This window comes from Bactrocera oleae, chromosome 3 (assembly GCF_042242935.1).
Source record: "Bactrocera oleae isolate idBacOlea1 chromosome 3, idBacOlea1, whole genome shotgun sequence".
Lineage (NCBI taxonomy): Eukaryota > Metazoa > Arthropoda > Insecta > Diptera > Tephritidae > Bactrocera > Bactrocera oleae.
The window spans coordinates 38,866,623-38,884,900 of NC_091537.1; the positions used below are offsets into that span (position 1 = coordinate 38,866,623).

At 38.7% G+C, this 18,278-nt stretch overlaps 2 protein-coding genes across 14 annotated transcripts in view; one reads left to right on the top strand and one right to left on the bottom strand.

Moving 5' to 3' along the window:
- Ndae1 (Na[+]-driven anion exchanger 1) overlaps positions 1-18,278 on the top strand; it is a 710,325-nt gene that overhangs the window by 209,026 nt on the left and 483,021 nt on the right. The gene's annotated exons all lie outside the window — the stretch shown is intronic.
- LOC138856409 (putative nuclease HARBI1) lies at positions 5,182-5,976 on the bottom strand. Its single transcript, XM_070107526.1, has 2 exons — positions 5,705-5,976; positions 5,182-5,636 (listed from the first exon to the last, which is right to left on the bottom strand). Exons 1-2 carry the CDS (start codon positions 5,961-5,963, stop codon positions 5,182-5,184), a joined length of 714 nt encoding a protein of 237 aa, XP_069963627.1. The 5' UTR covers positions 5,964-5,976.

Genomic DNA, 18,278 nt, shown 5'->3' on the forward strand with positions numbered 1-18,278 from the left:
GGTAAACCGACCGATAAAATCGAGTCATCGAAATTGCCATGGTGAAGCCCGTTCGGGCTTCTGTTTAAATGCGTGCATTAAGATTTTGTGATATTTGTAGACTGCGATGTGTCGTCCTTCAAAAATGTGTCGAAAATTTTGAACTGATTCGTAAATTGCATTGAGTTTACGATCGTAGGTTGATCGTTTTTGAACAGATGGATGAGTGCGTCTGAAAATATGGCCCACTCGGCGTTGTCGCCCGGGTGTGTCAAAAGGCGTTGCGTTAGCGAGAGCTTTCTTGCAGTTTGAAAATGCGTTTTCAAGCGATGTGGTCCAATTGAAGATTTTCCATTGACTTTAGGACCTTCGAGTAACTTGTTAAGTGGCGCGAGTAAGTTTGCTGCGCGCTTAATAAATTTGCGGAATTAATTGATTCTACCTATGAAGTTGCGTAGCTTGGTAATTGTTGAAGGACGAGCGCAGTCGATGATAACTTTGACTCGTTCCGCAAGTGGTTTTATTCCATGGGCGGAAATGGTATGCCCTAGAAACTCGATTTCTTTGAGACCTAGCCATGTTTTTGTTGTTTTGATGACTAAGTCATAGTGCTGAAGGCACTGAAAGACGATACGCAAATGTTCTTTGTGCTCTGTTTCATTGGCAGATGCGACCAGTGGATCATCGATGTATGCGAAAACGAAAGGAAGATCTCGATTTACCTCATCGATGAAGCGTTGAAAGATCTGAGCTGCGTTTCGGAGTCCGAAGGTCATAAATGGGAACTCAATGAGACCAAACGGTGTGATTATAGCCGTTTTGTGGACGTTTTCATCAGCTACTGGAATTTGGTTGAAAGAACGAATTAGGACGCTGGTTGAATAGTATGGTGTATCATGTAAATTTGCGGTGAAATCATCTAAGCATCGAACTGGGTACCGATCTAGTGTGGTACGTTCGTTAAGGCGACGGTAATCGCCGCATTGGCGCCATTTGCCACTTTTTTTGGGCGCGAGATGTAGAGGTGATGACCATGGGCTGTCTGCTGATCTTGCAATACCCAGGTTGATCATCTTTCAAAACTCAGCTTTCGCGATTTTTAGTCGTTCGGTAGCTAATTGCCGCCGAGCACGACTGCTGACTGGAACGCCGGGAGTTGTCTTTATGTGATGCTGCGTTGTGTCCGTAATTTGATTGGGTTCACCATCGGGACATGTAATCTTAGGGTATTCGGAAAGCAATTGCCAAAATTCAGATGATTGATTCGGCTGTTGGAATTTGATCGACTGTACAGTCACGCTTCTGGTTGTGCCTGAGATGCATAATCAAGTGGTTTCGTCGATGAGTCGTTGATTTTTGAGATCGACAAGGATGTCGTAATGTGAGAGTAAATCGGCACCAATGATTGGATTGGAGACATCTGCCAGTATGAAACGCCATGTTAGCGCTCTGCGAAGGCCGATGTTTAAAGCGATTGTTACGACACCGTAAGTATCAACGGGTGTTTCGTTAACTACGATGAGTAGCCGGTCGCCATCTTCGTATTTGTTGCTCGGCAAACTGAAACTTCGGAACCTGTGTCCACTAGAAAATGGGTGTGTAAGTGGCGATCCGTGATGAAGGTACGATGGTAGAACAGAGGCGCTTTCCGCCGCTAACGTCTCTCTGGTTCGTTTCCCGCTTGTTTGCAACCAGGTGTACATTTTTGAGCCAGGCTGCCAGACATTTTGTGGTACCTGCAGATGTCGCTGCTTGATGTGGCAGGAGAAACCGATCTACTTCTGTTAATATTATATGAACGAAAACGTTCTCGCCCAGTGGTTTGATGGGTGTCCAAAATCTGCTGAAGATATTTCATGATGTGAGCGAGTTGTTGCTCTACGTCTGTAGGATTGGAGTCTTGAGTTTTTGTAAGCGATGTTGCTGCAATGCCCTTGAGAAAGTCAAAGAACATCGTGTAAACGATCCGAGGCTTCGCTTAATGGTTCTACTTCGGCCGTGCATTGTGCAACCAAACATGCTCGCATTTGGTTGGGGAGATGTGAGAGTCACCTTGCTTTTAACACTTCCTCATCTATGTCTGGAACTAAACTTCGAAGGTGTCGAAGATGTTGGAAAGGCGTTCTGTCGCCGAGGCATTCACCGTCCAGAAGTTGAAGAATTTTTGCTGCACCAGACTTTGAGTAGCAAGCAATTAGTGCGGTCTTTAAACGTTGATAGCTTATCGGTTGGCGGCAGCTATGCGTTTGTCAATCAATGGGCTTGTGTGGTGGAATTTGTCCACTTCGTTCGTGACGTTGTGATTGCTGAACTGTGATTCCAGTTGTGCGAACCAGATGGCTGAGCTGTCTTGGTTGAAGCTTGGAGCACGTATTGTCGCAGGGCTGGAATTGTTTCCCAGGAATATGGAAGCTTTCGGTAGGTGTGGTGTGCTATCGTCGCCAGGCACTTCGGATAATATTTAGTTAAAAAATATAGAAAATAACGAATAATAGTTACGAAATGTTTGCACTGATAATGCAAAACGCTGCCAGATGATGATTAGGGGGTGTGACTTTAACCTGATGTCACCTTCAGTAGTGTGGCCGTTATTCGTAATGGGGCTCTTGCTATAAATTCCACCGCTGATCCAAGGTGACCGCTAAAGTCCACGTCAGGGTCCAATTGTGGTATATTGGTTTATTATAATAATACACGTCTGTGCGACGTGATAGCCAAAATTCAACTGATATGCTTAGCTTAGAATATAATATCTTATATGCGTATTTAGGTAACGGTGATCAGCATCAGCTGATGATGCTCTTAAAGTGTAATGCATTATTATGATAGCTTAATTATTGTATGTAAGAGAGATAGCAGTATTATAACTCTTAGGATAACAATGTAAATTAAAATGTAGGAAAACTTAACCCTTAGTTGTACTAATATAAATGAACTGAATATTAACCTGTGAATGCATGAATTAAATAAGTTTAAAGATATGCTTATTGGGGGCTCGCCACATATATAGAGGTTCCCTAATTTTTAAAGAAACAAACACAAGCAATTTAATGGGGAATGTTTATTATCATTGCAACATTCTTTGGCATTTATTTTTTGAAGCTTATCTCTTTCAAATGTTGGGGGCGGCTACGTCTCAGATGGTCCATCAGTTGAGTTTATTTTACGATGACTCCTTCGAGCATTTCGACTGGTAACTGGCAAATGCCACGCGTGATGTTCTGCTGCAAGGTCTGAATCGAAACGGGATTGTCCGCATAGACTCTAAACTTAACATATTCCCACAGGAAAAAACCTAATGGTGTGATACCACATGATCTTGGTGGCCAATCGACCGGCTGAAAACGTGAAATTATTTGCACACCGAAGTGTTCTCTCACGTGAGTACCTGCCGTCGACGGCCTTACCTCACGGTGCTCCAAAGCACAACGTGTCAAAACAATGCGTTGCTAAGCGCCCCAAATAATACGAGCTATTTGGAAGTATTAATTTGGTTACCACATTGACCATCTTGGTGGGATTCGAGGCCGACCTGAAACCTCTTCCGTTTTCGGGTACAGAACCCAGTTGCTTGTGCAACTTCTTTTTTCGAACTGAAATTCAGTTGTTCCAGCATTTAGGTTTAAACCACAGGTCAAAAATATCGAGTACGCACGGTCACATTCCTTCGTCATAACGTTCAGTACACATGGTCGTATTTCTTCGTCCCACATATATACATATATATTTCTATTGGTTTATTTATACACGTCTGTGCGACGTGATAGCCAAAATCCAACTGACATGCTTAGCTTAGAATTTGATATCTTATGCTATAAACACAATACGGGCGACGGCGAATATTCGCCGTATTCGGCGATGCCGTCGGTGATTCGAACACATGATTGTATACGAAGATTAACACAATACGCGACGGCGGCGAATTTCGCCCACCATGACGATTTTTGATTCAGAGCTATTTCTAAATTTATCGCCGACCGCGGCGGCAAAAACGGCATTGCCATATCAAAGAAAGTTTATTTTCAGTAAAATCTTTAGAATTTTCAAAACAAATGCAAGAAAATGTCTGCGCTGGCAATATTAAGATTGTTTCTGTTTGGTTTTATTTCAATTTCAAAATCAAAACATTGTGATATTTTTAAACGCGAAGTACGCACTAGGTGGCTGAAATGGATTTAAACGAAAAACTAATAGAGGAAATCCGCAAATATGAGTGCATTTACAATTTATCCTCACCGGATTATAAAAATGTATTTAAAATAACCCAAATTTGGGAAGAAGTAGCGAAAATAGTAAATTTGCCGGGTGAGTCAAAGAAAAGCCTGTTATATTATAAACTTTATTCTAAAGTATTATAAATATTTGCAGAAGAAAATTGTAGGAAACGATGGAAAGGACTACGTGACACGTACAAAAAACGTAAACGTGCGCAGCGACTGGCTTCCGGCAGTGGTGCTCCGATTCCATGCAAAACATGGAAATATATGAACACATTGAGTTTTTTGGACGGCTATAGTGATTCTCGAGAGTAAATATTACATTTGTCATATTTGTATTCTTATAATTCAATCTTTTCCACTTAATAGAACCATCGGCAACGTGCCTTTTGACGCAATTATGGAAGAAATAGAGTGTTCTACTTCAGCAACTATAAGGACAAGTCCTCCTCCAGAAGGTTATTACACTACTCCAAATGCGTCAAAACAAAGAAAAAGGAAGGCAGCAAGGGATGACGTTAACGATGTGTTCACTGACATGATGAAGGAGTGCGTGGATACTGTAAAAGAATTTGCAGCTGTTCCCACAGAACACGAGGATGCAACGTCACTGTTATTTAAAAGCTTGGCGAGGAACATAAGTGAGGCTAACCTAACCCCTCAACGCGTACGAGAAATTGAGGCGAAAGTAGTAGCCTTAGTGTATAGTGAATTAGGAAACTAGATATTACATGTGTTTATCTGAAATAATTTTTTTATGTATTATTTTTTAATTTTTTAGAGCAATGCGTTAGTCAGCTTAGTATTTAATTGGAATTTTTACTCGTTACTTGTATATGTACATATTTCTTATGAATTGTTTTTTTGTTACACTATAGTGCAATTGTTATTTTTAAATAAGAACGCTTTTTGTTATTTTATATGAATTTTATGGAATGAAAAAGAAATTTAATAAAAAATTAATAAAATTTCAGAAAATACTGGCTTAATTATTAAATAAATACTCCGCCAATTCGTCTCTCGATGCAAACGCTTCCGCGGTTGAACGGTTGGCTTGCGAAATTCGAAAAGTTGGACTTTGCGAAGTTGTTTGCCTCCAAATTCCTGGAACGAAAGCACCATTTTCCGAATGGTCCACCAACTCTTCAGTAAAATATCCCGAGCTCCTGTCTAGCATGAGATAATTATGTAGCACAACTGTTGCTAACACTATTTTGTCAATATTTTTTGGTGCTGCATGTATATTGCTATGTAATATTCTCCACCTATTCGCTAATATACCAAACGCATTTTCGATGTAAACTCTGGCGGAAGATAGCTTTTTGTTGTAGTGTTGCTTCAGAGGCGACAAGTTGCGGCCAGGATATGGACGCATAAGGTTTTCCTTAAGTGGAAAAGCATTGTCCCCCACAAAGAAATACTGGAAGTCTTTATTTGTACCTAAATATGGAAAGTATTTGTAATCATAAAAAATTAAGTTATTTCCAAAATTCAGATTATTTAATTACCCGGAAGGTGATCGAGAGGAGGCAATACGATGTTTCTTCTTAATATCATTTTCCCAAAAGCACTTTTGGCGAAAATTCCACCATCGCTTTGACTTCCTACTGCCCCAACATCAACAAAAGTAAATGTATAGTCGGAGTCACAAGCTGCCATTAGAACAATGCTGAACGTTTTTTTATAATTATAAAAAAGTGAACCACTACGTCTCGGGCAAACTATGTTAATATGTTTGCCATCAATAGCACCTAGGCAGTGCGGCATTCCGGTTTTTATATAAAATCTACGAATAAAAAAATTCATTTATGGAATCAATTTTTATTATTTATCAAAAATGTAAAGCCAACCTTTCAGAAATGTTTCTCCATTCGGATTGGTTTGGTTGAGCAACATAAACTGTGTGTAATTCATTCCAAATTGCATCGCAGGTTTCGTAAATAATTTTCCTCACCGTTGAAAGTCCAATTTTGTGAGACCATGCCAGAAATTTAAGACAGCATCCTTGAGATAAGTACCTAAATATAACTGCCTGTTATTTACAATGCTAATATAAATTATACATATTAATTACATCAATGTAATTCCCAAACGTGTTTCTTCATTTATCGGTTCTCTTCTCGAACACCGATGGAGTTTGTCTTTTAACAAACAAAGAAGAGCATTAAATTTGTGAACACTCATCCTTGTTGCTTGGAAAAAGTGCTCTTTATCCGTTGATTTCAGCGGTTTAAAACAAGTATCATGAAACCCTAATTCCTTTCTTGTTAAATTCACGGGTCGTATCCACCATCTTCTTCCTGAACGCGATTTAAAATCTATGTATATTTTACACATGTTTAACATTACATTTAACATTTTTAAAATTTGAATTAAACGAAAAATACGCGGATTCATATTTTTTTAAACTCACAAGCACTAACAGTTGACAAGCACTGACAGTTGCAGCGAAAATCGTCCGTATTGTGTTTTACACGGCGGCAACACTCGGCGAAAATCCGTCCGACGGCATCGCCGAGTACGAAGAATATTCGCCGTCGCCCGTATTGTGTTTATAGCATTATATGCGTATTTAGGTAACGGTGATCAACATCAGGTGATGATGCTCTTAATGTGTAATGCATTATTATGAAGCTTAATTAATGTATGTAAGAGAGATAGCCGTATTGTAACTCTTAGGATAACAATGTAAAGTAAAATGTAGGATAACTTAACCCTTAGTTGTACTAATATAAATAAACTTAATATTAACCTGTGAATGCATGAATTATACAATATCTTTAAACTTATACAAGTAGATATGTTTAATGTGGGTGTCGCCACATTCCCCCGCGGGAAAAATAAAATAAAATGATAGCATGATTTTTTTGTTTTATAAAGAAATTTTGAAGCGCACTCATTTTTGACTTCTATGTATTGTAGTAGAAGGATCAGAATTAGTGTCGCTGGTTGCTGTGTTGCATAAGTTGTAACCAGACGGTAGATGTTTGATGTCGTCACTACATAGATAAGCTGGCCGATCGATGGATATGTGTGCAGATTTTCCATATAGTAGCACTTTGTAGTATTTTTCATATCACTCCATGACTAGGAACGGGCCGTCGTATGGTGATGAAAATTATTGTTTGACTTTGTCATTTCGAATAAACACGTGTGTTGAATTTGCGAAGTCCTTTGAAATAAAGATTTTCTCTCGGTTACGTCGCGTAGGCGTTAGAATTTGAAATGCTTTTCTTAGCGTTTTAACGAGTTCAGGTGCTTTAATACTTTTATTTGTTGGTATTAAAAACTCAGCCGGGAGTCGGACTGGCTCACCAAAAACTATTTCTGCTCGAGTGGCTTGGACGTCTTCTTTAAATGCAGCTCGTAGTCCCAAAAGAACTGCAGTGAGTGCATCATATCAACTGTCATTGTGGCAGAGAAGAGATAATTTAAGCTGTCGGTGAAAGCGTTCGATTAGTCCGTTTGATTGTGGGTGATAACTCATGTGATGTTGATGTTTAAAGCCGAGGAGATCAGCGAGTTTCCTGAAAAGGTCTGACTCGAATTGTCCTCCAAGGTCGGTTGTTATTCGAAGTGGAACTCCAAAATTGGAAATCCAAGTTTGCATGAGTACATGTGCTACTCTGTCGACTGTGCCGTCAATAACTGGTGCGGCTGCTGGATAGCGTGTGAATCGGTCAATTATTGTAAGGCATTTGGTGTATCCTTTTGAAAGCGGGAGTGTCGAAATCGTGTGACGTGAAATTTTATTGCGTTGACATTGAATGCATGCTTTGGTCTATATAATGCAATCTTTGTTGATTGATGGCCAAACGTATATTTTTGTGATGAGGCGTCTTGTAGCTCGATGACCTAGATGTGCGACTGAATGAAGAGTCTCGAAGATTCGCCGTCTTAGTTGTTGTGGAACGAACGGACGCGCTGTACCTGTGGATATGTCGCGTCCCCAACGATATTGTTTGAACCGGATATGTGCTGTCTGTCGGTGGTAAACCGACCGATAAAATCGAGTCATCGAAATTGCCATGGTGAAGCCCGTTCGGGCTTCTGTTTAAATGCGTGCATTAAGATTTTGTGATATTTGTAGACTGCGATGTGTCGTCCTTCAAAAATGTGTCGAAAATTTTGAACTGATTCGTAAATTGCATTGAGTTCACGATCGTAGGTTGATCGTTTTTGAACAGATGGATGAATGCGTCTGAAAATATGGCCCACTCGGCATTGTCGCCCGGGTGTGTCAAAAGGCGTTGCGTTAGCGAGAGCTTTCTTGCAGTTTGAAAATGCGTTTTCAAGCGATATGGTCCAATTGAAGATTTTCCTTTGACTTTAGGACCTTCGAGTAACTTGTTAAGTGGCGCGAGTAATTTCCTGCGCGCTTAATAAATTTGCGGAATTAATTGATTCTACCTATGAAGTTGCGTAGCTTGGTAATTGTTGAAGGACGAGCGCAGTCGATGATAACTTTGACTCGTTCCGCAAGTGGTTTTATTCCATGGGCGGAAATGGTATGCCCTAGAAACTCGATTTCTTTGAGACCTAGCCATGTTTTTGTTGTTTTGATGACTAAGTCATAGTGCTGAAGGCACTGAAAGACGATACGCAAATGTTCTTTGTGCTCTGTTTCATTGGCAGATGCGACCAGTGGATCATCGATGTATGCGAAAACGAAAGGAAGATCTCGATTTACCTCATCGATGAAGCGTTGAAAGATCTGAGCTGCGTTTCGGAGTCCGAAGGTCATAAATGGGAACTCAATGAGACCAAACGGTGTGATTATAGCCGTTTTGTGGACGTTTTCATCAGCTACTGGAATTTGGTTGAAAGAACGAATTAGGACGCTGGTTGAATAGTATGGTGTATCATGTAAATTTGCGGTGAAATCATCTAAGCATCGAACTGGGTACCGATCTAGTGTGGTACGTTCGTTAAGGCGACGGTAATCGCCGCATTGGCGCCATTTGCCACTTTTTTTGGGCGCGAGATGTAGAGGTGATGACCATGGGCTGTCTGCTGATCTTGCAATACCCAGGTTGATCATCTTTCAAAACTCAGCTTTCGCGATTTTTAGTCGTTCGGTAGCTAATTGCCGCCGAGCACGACTGCTGACTGGAACGCCGGGAGTTGTCTTTATGTGATGCTGCGTTGTGTCCGTAATTTGATTGGGTTCACCATCGGGACATGTAATCTTAGGGTATTCGGAAAGCAATTGCCAAAATTCAGATGATTGATTCGGCTGTTGGAATTTGATCGACTGTACAGTCACGCTTCTGGTTGTGCCTGAGATGCATAATCAAGTGGTTTCGTCGATGAGTCGTTGATTTTTGAGATCGACAAGGATGTCGTAATGTGAGAGTAAATCGGCACCAATGATTGGATTGGAGACATCTGCCAGTATGAAACGCCATGTTAGCGCTCTGCGAAGGCCGATGTTTAAAGCGATTGTTACGACACCGTAAGTATCAACGGGTGTTTCGTTAACTACGATGAGTAGCCGGTCGCCATCTTCGTATTTGTTGCTCGGCAAACTGAAACTTCGGAACCTGTGTCCACTAGAAAATGGGTGTGTAAGTGGCGATCCGTGATGAAGGTACGATGGTAGAACAGAGGCGCTTTCCGCCGCTAACGTCTCTCTGGTTCGTTTCCCGCTTGTTTGCAACCAGGTGTACATTTTTGAGCCAGGCTGCCAGACATTTTGTGGTACCTGCAGATGTCGCTGCTTGATGTGGCAGGAGAAACCGATCTACTTCTGTTAATATTATATGAACGAAAACGTTCTCGCCCAGTGGTTTGATGGGTGTCCAAAATCTGCTGAAGATATTTCATGATGTGAGCGAGTTGTTGCTCTACGTCTGTAGGATTGGAGTCTTGAGTTTTTGTAAGCGATGTTGCTGCAATGCCCTTGAGAAAGTCAAAGAACATCGTGTAAACGATCCGAGGCTTCGCTTAATGGTTCTACTTCGGCCGTGCATTGTGCAACCAAACATGCTCGCATTTGGTTGGGGAGATGTGAGAGTCACCTTGCTTTTAACACTTCCTCATCTATGTCTGGAACTAAACTTCGAAGGTGTCGAAGATGTTGGAAAGGCGTTCTGTCGCCGAGGCATTCACCGTCCAGAAGTTGAAGAATTTTTGCTGCACCAGACTTTGAGTAGCAAGCAATTAGTGCGGTCTTTAAACGTTGATAGCTTATCGGTTGGCGGCAGCTATGCGTTTGTCAATCAATGGGCTTGTGTGGTGGAATTTGTCCACTTCGTTCGTGACGTTGTGATTGCTGAACTGTGATTCCAGTTGTGCGAACCAGATGGCTGAGCTGTCTTGGTTGAAGCTTGGAGCACGTATTGTCGCAGGGCTGGAATTGTTTCCCAGGAATATGGAAGCTTTCGGTAGGTGTGGTGTGCTATCGTCGCCAGGCACTTCGGATAATATTTAGTTAAAAAATATAGAAAATAACGAATAATAGTTACGAAATGTTTGCACTGATAATGCAAAACGCTGCCAGATGATGATTAGGGGGTGTGACTTTAACCTGATGTCACCTTCAGTAGTGTGGCCGTTATTCGTAATGGGGCTCTTGCTATAAATTCCACCGCTGATCCAAGGTGACCGCTAAAGTCCACGTCAGGGTCCAATTGTGGTATATTGGTTTATTATAATAATACACGTCTGTGCGACGTGATAGCCAAAATTCAACTGATATGCTTAGCTTAGAATATAATATCTTATATGCGTATTTAGGTAACGGTGATCAGCATCAGCTGATGATGCTCTTAAAGTGTAATGCATTATTATGATAGCTTAATTATTGTATGTAAGAGAGATAGCAGTATTATAACTCTTAGGATAACAATGTAAATTAAAATGTAGGAAAACTTAACCCTTAGTTGTACTAATATAAATGAACTGAATATTAACCTGTGAATGCATGAATTAAATAAGTTTAAAGATATGCTTATTGGGGGCTCGCCACATATATAGAGGTTCCCTAATTTTTAAAGAAACAAACACAAGCAATTTAATGGGGAATGTTTATTATCATTGCAACATTCTTTGGCATTTATTTTTTGAAGCTTATCTCTTTCAAATGTTGGGGGCGGCTACGTCTCAGATGGTCCATCAGTTGAGTTTATTTTACGATGACTCCTTCGAGCATTTCGACTGGTAACTGGCAAATGCCACGCGTGATGTTCTGCTGCAAGGTCTGAATCGAAACGGGATTGTCCGCATAGACTCTAAACTTAACATATTCCCACAGGAAAAAACCTAATGGTGTGATACCACATGATCTTGGTGGCCAATCGACCGGCTGAAAACGTGAAATTATTTGCACACCGAAGTGTTCTCTCACGTGAGTACCTGCCGTCGACGGCCTTACCTCACGGTGCTCCAAAGCACAACGTGTCAAAACAATGCGTTGCTAAGCGCCCCAAATAATACGAGCTATTTGGAAGTATTAATTTGGTTACCACATTGACCATCTTGGTGGGATTCGAGGCCGACCTGAAACCTCTTCCGTTTTCGGGTACAGAACCCAGTTGCTTGTGCAACTTCTTTTTTCGAACTGAAATTCAGTTGTTCCAGCATTTAGGTTTAAACCACAGCCACCAAGATACTCCCCAAAGGGCCGAACCCAATGAGCAGATTGAAGTCCAAGGGCATTCTGCTCCCCGTGGTACTAGAGTTGAGTCTCCGGTAAGACTGTGTAACCAAAGCTACTGCCAGTTGAACTATCCATTACTCAATGACTGGTGACATTTGTCGCTTGAACTTCTAATGTCTTTTTATTTGGAATCTCATTTAAAGTCTATAATATCAGTGCAAGCTGAGTATTAAAGCACTATTTCTGACATCATTTACTATGCTGATATTCTGGGCAAAATAAAATAACAGTGTCATAGTGCATTTGGATTTTAGTCACCTTTTACGAGCGATGTGTGGTAAGTGGGGCCGTCTTGTAAAAACCAAATGTCACCGAGGTCACGAACTTCAATTTCAAATAGTCGGTTATCATGACGCGATAACGGTCGCCATTGACGGTTACGTTCTCATCGGCATCATTTTTGAAAAAAAATGTGGCCCGAAGATTTCACCGGCCCACAAACCACACCAAACCGTTGTTTTTTCTGGATGAAATGGCAGCTGTTGAATCTCTTCAAGCAACTGTAGGTTGCTTTTCGTCCAAAATGTGGCAATTTCGCTTGTTTACATACCCATTGAGCTAGAAATGGGCCTCATCGCTAAACAAAATTTGGCTCGAATCATCGGATCTTCTTGGAACTTTTTGTGAGCCCATAAGGCGAAGCAATATCGCTTGGTAAGGTCAAGCGGCTTCAGTTCTTGCATAAGCTGTAATTTGTACGCTTTCAATTTAAGACCTCGACGTAAAATGCTCAAAGTCTTTTCAGACGTCTGTCCGAATTGCTGCGATCGGCGCCGAATCGAACCTCTACGGTCTTCGTGTACACTCTCAGCTACGGCCGCTATATTTTCTTCACTGCGTGCTGGACTTAGTCTAATCGGTCGAACATTATCCAATAATGAATGCTGGGTCTTAAGATGGGTGACGATGTTGCCAATAGTACTCTCAGTAAGCCGATTATGTTGTCCATAAGTTGAGCAAAGTGTGCATAACACTTTCCTTACAGAACGTGAATTTTCGTAATAAAGTTGAAGGATTGGTAAATGTCGCTCAGGAGTATATCTTTTCGTGCTGACATGCGAAACAATACTGTACAAAAATAACATGACAGATTGACACGACTAAGGATCTGTCAAAAAAAGGGTATTAAAAAAGTACCTCTACTTGGATCATATATCTCTTGGCATCAATTAAACTTAGAAAAGGCAAACCAAAATAAATTAATAAGAATACTTATGTTAGGAAACATTAACCTACCTGATCCTAACCTACCGAACGAAATTTTAGCATATATGATACGAAATGTTGTCGCTCAAATGATAAATTCAGAAAGACGCGACATAATACCGAATATTATTAAGACTAACGCAAAGCAAGTACCGATAGTGCCGAAAGGAACAGAAAAAATTTATCATAAATAGACAAAATCGCGGACGTAGTAAGATCACTAAGGGAATTCTCAGGCAAACCCTCTGAGTTAAGTTCGTGTAAAATGAGTGTCGAAAGGATACTAAAAATCGACAAGCACACTAAAGGTACCCATTTTCGATTGGAAAGCGATGTCAATGTGTTTGACAACACATTACGCTGATAAAAGAGATCTAGGAACTTTAGAATATCAAATGACTGGACTAATTCAAGGTCGACAGTCAATACAACAACAAAATTGGTTGCATAGACGTTAGCCTGAATTTTGTCCGACTACTCACTGAATCCTACCGAATAAAAGCCCTTGATCCATTCGTAAGAGGACTCAATGGTGATCTTCCACAACTGTTGGGTATGAAAGAACCAAGAGACCTAAAAGTACTTCACTTATATCTAAAATTAGAAAATCAAAAATTCAGAACCAACCATGCTAACCATCAAAATGGAATTAACAACTATAACTATAAACCACCACTGCCACCAATGAATTATACAAAACCGCATCAATTTCACCCGGAGATGGCATATCTGCCACCGGCTCAACAATTATGAGGACCTAACAAAACGCTTTCAAAACAATACCTCAAAAGACCAAACCCTTTTATGAGACCAGAGCAATATCCACAAGCACATAAACCAACATTTTATAACCATATTCAGCAAACACAGCAACAGAGCCCGTATTTTAACCAAGCCCCACTACCAAAACCACCAAAACCACAACCAAAACCGGAGCCAATGGATATCGATCATAGCATAATGTTAAACGCATTAAACTACGAAAATAGGTCTAATTTGCAATATGCAGGAAAAAGACATAAAAAATCAAATACTTCATATCGACATATTTATAGCAGAAAAGAAATTAGTACTAACAGCCATAGATATATCCAGATCAACAGAAAATATACGCGAACCGCTCAGACCAATACTCTTCAAATTTGGAATACCAGAAACTGAAATTATTTTGAATAATTTTCATTAAAATCTACAGGACACCACCACACACAATCAAAGCGAATGGACAGATTAAACTTCTTCATTCAACTCTTGCAGAAATTTGAGGATGCCGAAAGACTGAAGACATAAAAAGAAATTTTTAAGAATTACTTGATGGAGAAGTTTATGAATACAATTTCACTCCACAACTGAACAAAAACCAATAGAAAACTTTTTCGGACGCAAAATTTACATAAACCCCCAACAATATGAGGAAGCCAGTAAACCATCCCCTCAAACCCATACTGACATCGCGCAAAAAATTACTCTAGTAGAGTTAGAACAAATAAGGCTATTAACAAAAGATCATTAGATTTTATAGGATCCGCTTGAAAATAGATTGCAAGAAATCCTGACCGTAGCGATTACAATATTTTAATAGAAAAAACTAACAATGTTTAAGAAAACAACAACAGGCAAGTTGTAATAAATAAATTAACAAACGAGAAAAAAATTAAATAATAAAAAACATCAATAAAATATCTATATTAGTAATGGAAGAAAAAAAATTTAAAATGATTTAATACTTCAAATTAAGTATAAATTAGACATATTAAAAGAAGAATTAATTAACATAGCTTATGCCATCCATTGGGCAAAATCTAATGCAATAAACTCCTATATATAATCAAACAAAGAAATCGAAATTATGAAACAATTTCTAGAAACATACCATATATTTACGTAGACGAGGCCTTAAAGTTTGCCGAAATTAAAATCGCTTCCAATAGGGAAAGCATAGTTTATATATATGTATAATAAGTCTGCCCCAAAAGAAACGATTGTAGGGTCTTAGAAGTAAAAGCGATAAAGAAAAGAGAAATAATAAATAAAATTCATTATAAATCAATTATCTTATATGAAAATAATATTTATGGAAAAATTAAAGATTTCAAATCGTATAATAATTCGTCTTATTGTCCAAGAAGTGTAGTGGTCGAATTAATTAAGAATGACACATGCTAGCACATCAGTTAAAAAGGTAAGTCGACAATTAAATGAATGAACGAAAATATAAAATTAAATGGATCGTATTTAATCAAGCATTGCAATACGAGTATTGAAATAGAAAACAAAATGTATTTTTCAAGAGAAATAACAAAAAAAACCATTGCCAGCAATATTACAACCAATGACAATGCATAGTATAATAGAAAAAATTCTATTTCTGAAATGAATTAAAAAATTTCAGTAGAATGACACTAAAGAAATTTCATTGTTAAGGAGACAAAATTATATTTACCTACTATTAAGGTAACAGAATAATTGTAATGTCTGTAATTATAATTGTTCTAAGTAAGCTGAAGCAAAAGAAACTTAACATAAAGAAAGAAACCTCAATCAATACACCATAGAAATAATTAAAAAAATTAAAGTTACAATAATTACAGCCTAAAATAAATTCAACTTTTAATATTTCACACGCGTATCCGGTGTAATGTGGCTATTTGCGCTAAAGTGCTGACTTTGCCTCAGACTGCCAATAAAATAGCATTTTTGAAATAAAGCAAGAAGTAAATTAATTTTTTAAATTCAGTATCTGGTTCGTAGTATGCGGGTTCGGTTCAGAAAAACAAAAACACATTTTTATTTAATTTACACTTCCAATTTTTCGCATTTGACCTTCTGGATTTTCAACCAGTAAAAATGCACTTATGCGCAGATGCGTCTCATACTACATTTGTCCTACACAAACGCGCACGACTAGGACACGCGCATGACTAGGACAAGCGCACATTAGTTTACTAAGTTTTTAGGTAGGTGGCTATTGTAAACAAGTTATCTTATCTGTACCTTAGATCGGTCTCCATCTGGTACTGAAATTGAATTGTGTTGAATTCTTGACGTTTGCTGTCACTGTTGATGTCTTCGGCCCGTTCGTTCTAATTATTCAATCAAAGTTAGTGTTCACGTTCATTCATATGCTTATGGTACATGAAAAGGTTTGATTATCCCTAAAGTCAGTGTATATAACATCCTTATGCTTTTGCTCCCTGTATAAAAGATCCATATGTTTATGTTCCCTAAAACCCACAAATCCAAGCAAATTTGTTAGAGTTGATTTCCCTTTACGAAGTTGGCTGAGAACAAGAAATTAGTGGAGAAATAAAAAAAGTTATTTCGTCTGCGATAATTGTTGATAATTTTGCAATTTCCCTATAATTTTCAACGGATGCCTTAATTCACTTTGATGCGAAGGGATAAAATACAATTTTCATGTTGAAGGTAAGCTAACTTGTTTAATATAAGAATAATATATATTTTACTTGTCACTTGATATATTTGAGAATTAGTACAGTAACTTGATTCGAAGAAATGTGCTGCCATTTGGAAATCCTGCGTTTGGAGCTAACGACCGCGTACAGAAGCCAGAAATTTGATGACTATTATCATGTGAATTGCCTATAATTTCGACAGTTATTTCCAAAGCAGGATTATATGAGTCCTCTCGTAGAACAAGAAGACACCCTGAATAACGTAAAACTTTGTAGCGGAAATAAAGGTTCACTGAATCTCATTAGGAAGAAGATTTAGTGTACGAGGACTAGGGGTTGTATTGCCTTGATTTCATGCATTTTAGAAAAGATGATACATTGTTATTCCCCGTGCCCGGAGTTTTGAAAAGAGCTCGTATCAAACTACATTTATTTTACGCTATATCCGTCTCAATGAGACTGAGAAAAACGTTTACTACATAGATGAACAACTTCTCGCTTTTGTAGATTGTCGCGAAAAACCCGGCAGTAGCTTTAATTTGCAAAATATTGAAAAATTTCAACATTCCTGTAGAAGATTGCCGTGGGCAGGACGACCATAATGGTAATTGTATGTGCGGTAAATATGAAGGAGCGCAAAATCACATCCAACGTGAAGATAAGTATAAATTCTTTCGGCCCACACGCTGAATTTTTCTGAAGTCGATTTGGCTGAAACTGTCCTCGAGCAATAAGTTATTCTGGTATCGTTCAAAAATGTTCCAATATTTTCACAATGTTGGATAATTCTAAAATCTAAAATACCCAATTCTCTTCACTGTCTTTCTAATAAAGTGTTGTCTGCCAGAATCGTGGCCGTCTAGCCATTTGCGAAAAATCTATTCGAATTGATAAACGCTTTGAAAAAAGTTTAAAAACTCAACCTTACGGCAGAAACTCGTCGGGACGTTGATAGAATTTTGAAATATATGAGCACATTTGGGTGCGTCTTGATGGCCTCCATATGGCTTAAAATCAATCAGTCAATCAATGAAAGTAAATTGGTTCTTCATGAGATCAATGCCACCATCGACGCCGAAGTTCGAAACATAGAAAGCCTTCTTATGTATTTCTGCGCGACCAATTAATAGTGAATGAAAAATTGTTGCAGAGAATTTAAAGCATGTCAAGATGTCGAGACGTTATTATCATCAGCCAAAAACACGAAAACGACCTATGTACATAAAAAAATGGATGAAAATTGCAGTAAAAAAGAAATTTAATTCAAAAGAATTCAATTCGTTTAGTCATCCTGATCATTTATATATATACAAGTATATTATCTCGAAAAGTTTAAAAAAAAACTGTTATTCTCTATGTAGCAACATGTTGCAAGTATATAAAAATTAGACCTTCAAGGCGAGTTTTCAAATTACAGCAAATACTCGACCGCTAAGTGCTAAGCAATGTAATGTTCATCCATATGATACAGTTCGGATAAAATCGGACTACAACGTATAGCGGACTGCATATGTATATTAAAATCTATTAAATATTGGATTCTTTCGCATATATTAAGATATCACAATAAAACTTTGCTCACATAATGAGTAATCTAACTTGCAACTCGCAAGTTTATTGATTTATACGGTATAATAAATCAATGAACTTGCGAGTTACCAAGTGGACATCTTTTGGTGAGAATAATGTGGTGTGGTGTTGAAAAGCTTAAAGTCGGTTCAGCACTTTCCCTAACCCCATTAGCCTGTAGTGATGAATTTCGACCTACTTTCAGTTGACTTTCTTAAAAGTTTAATATAA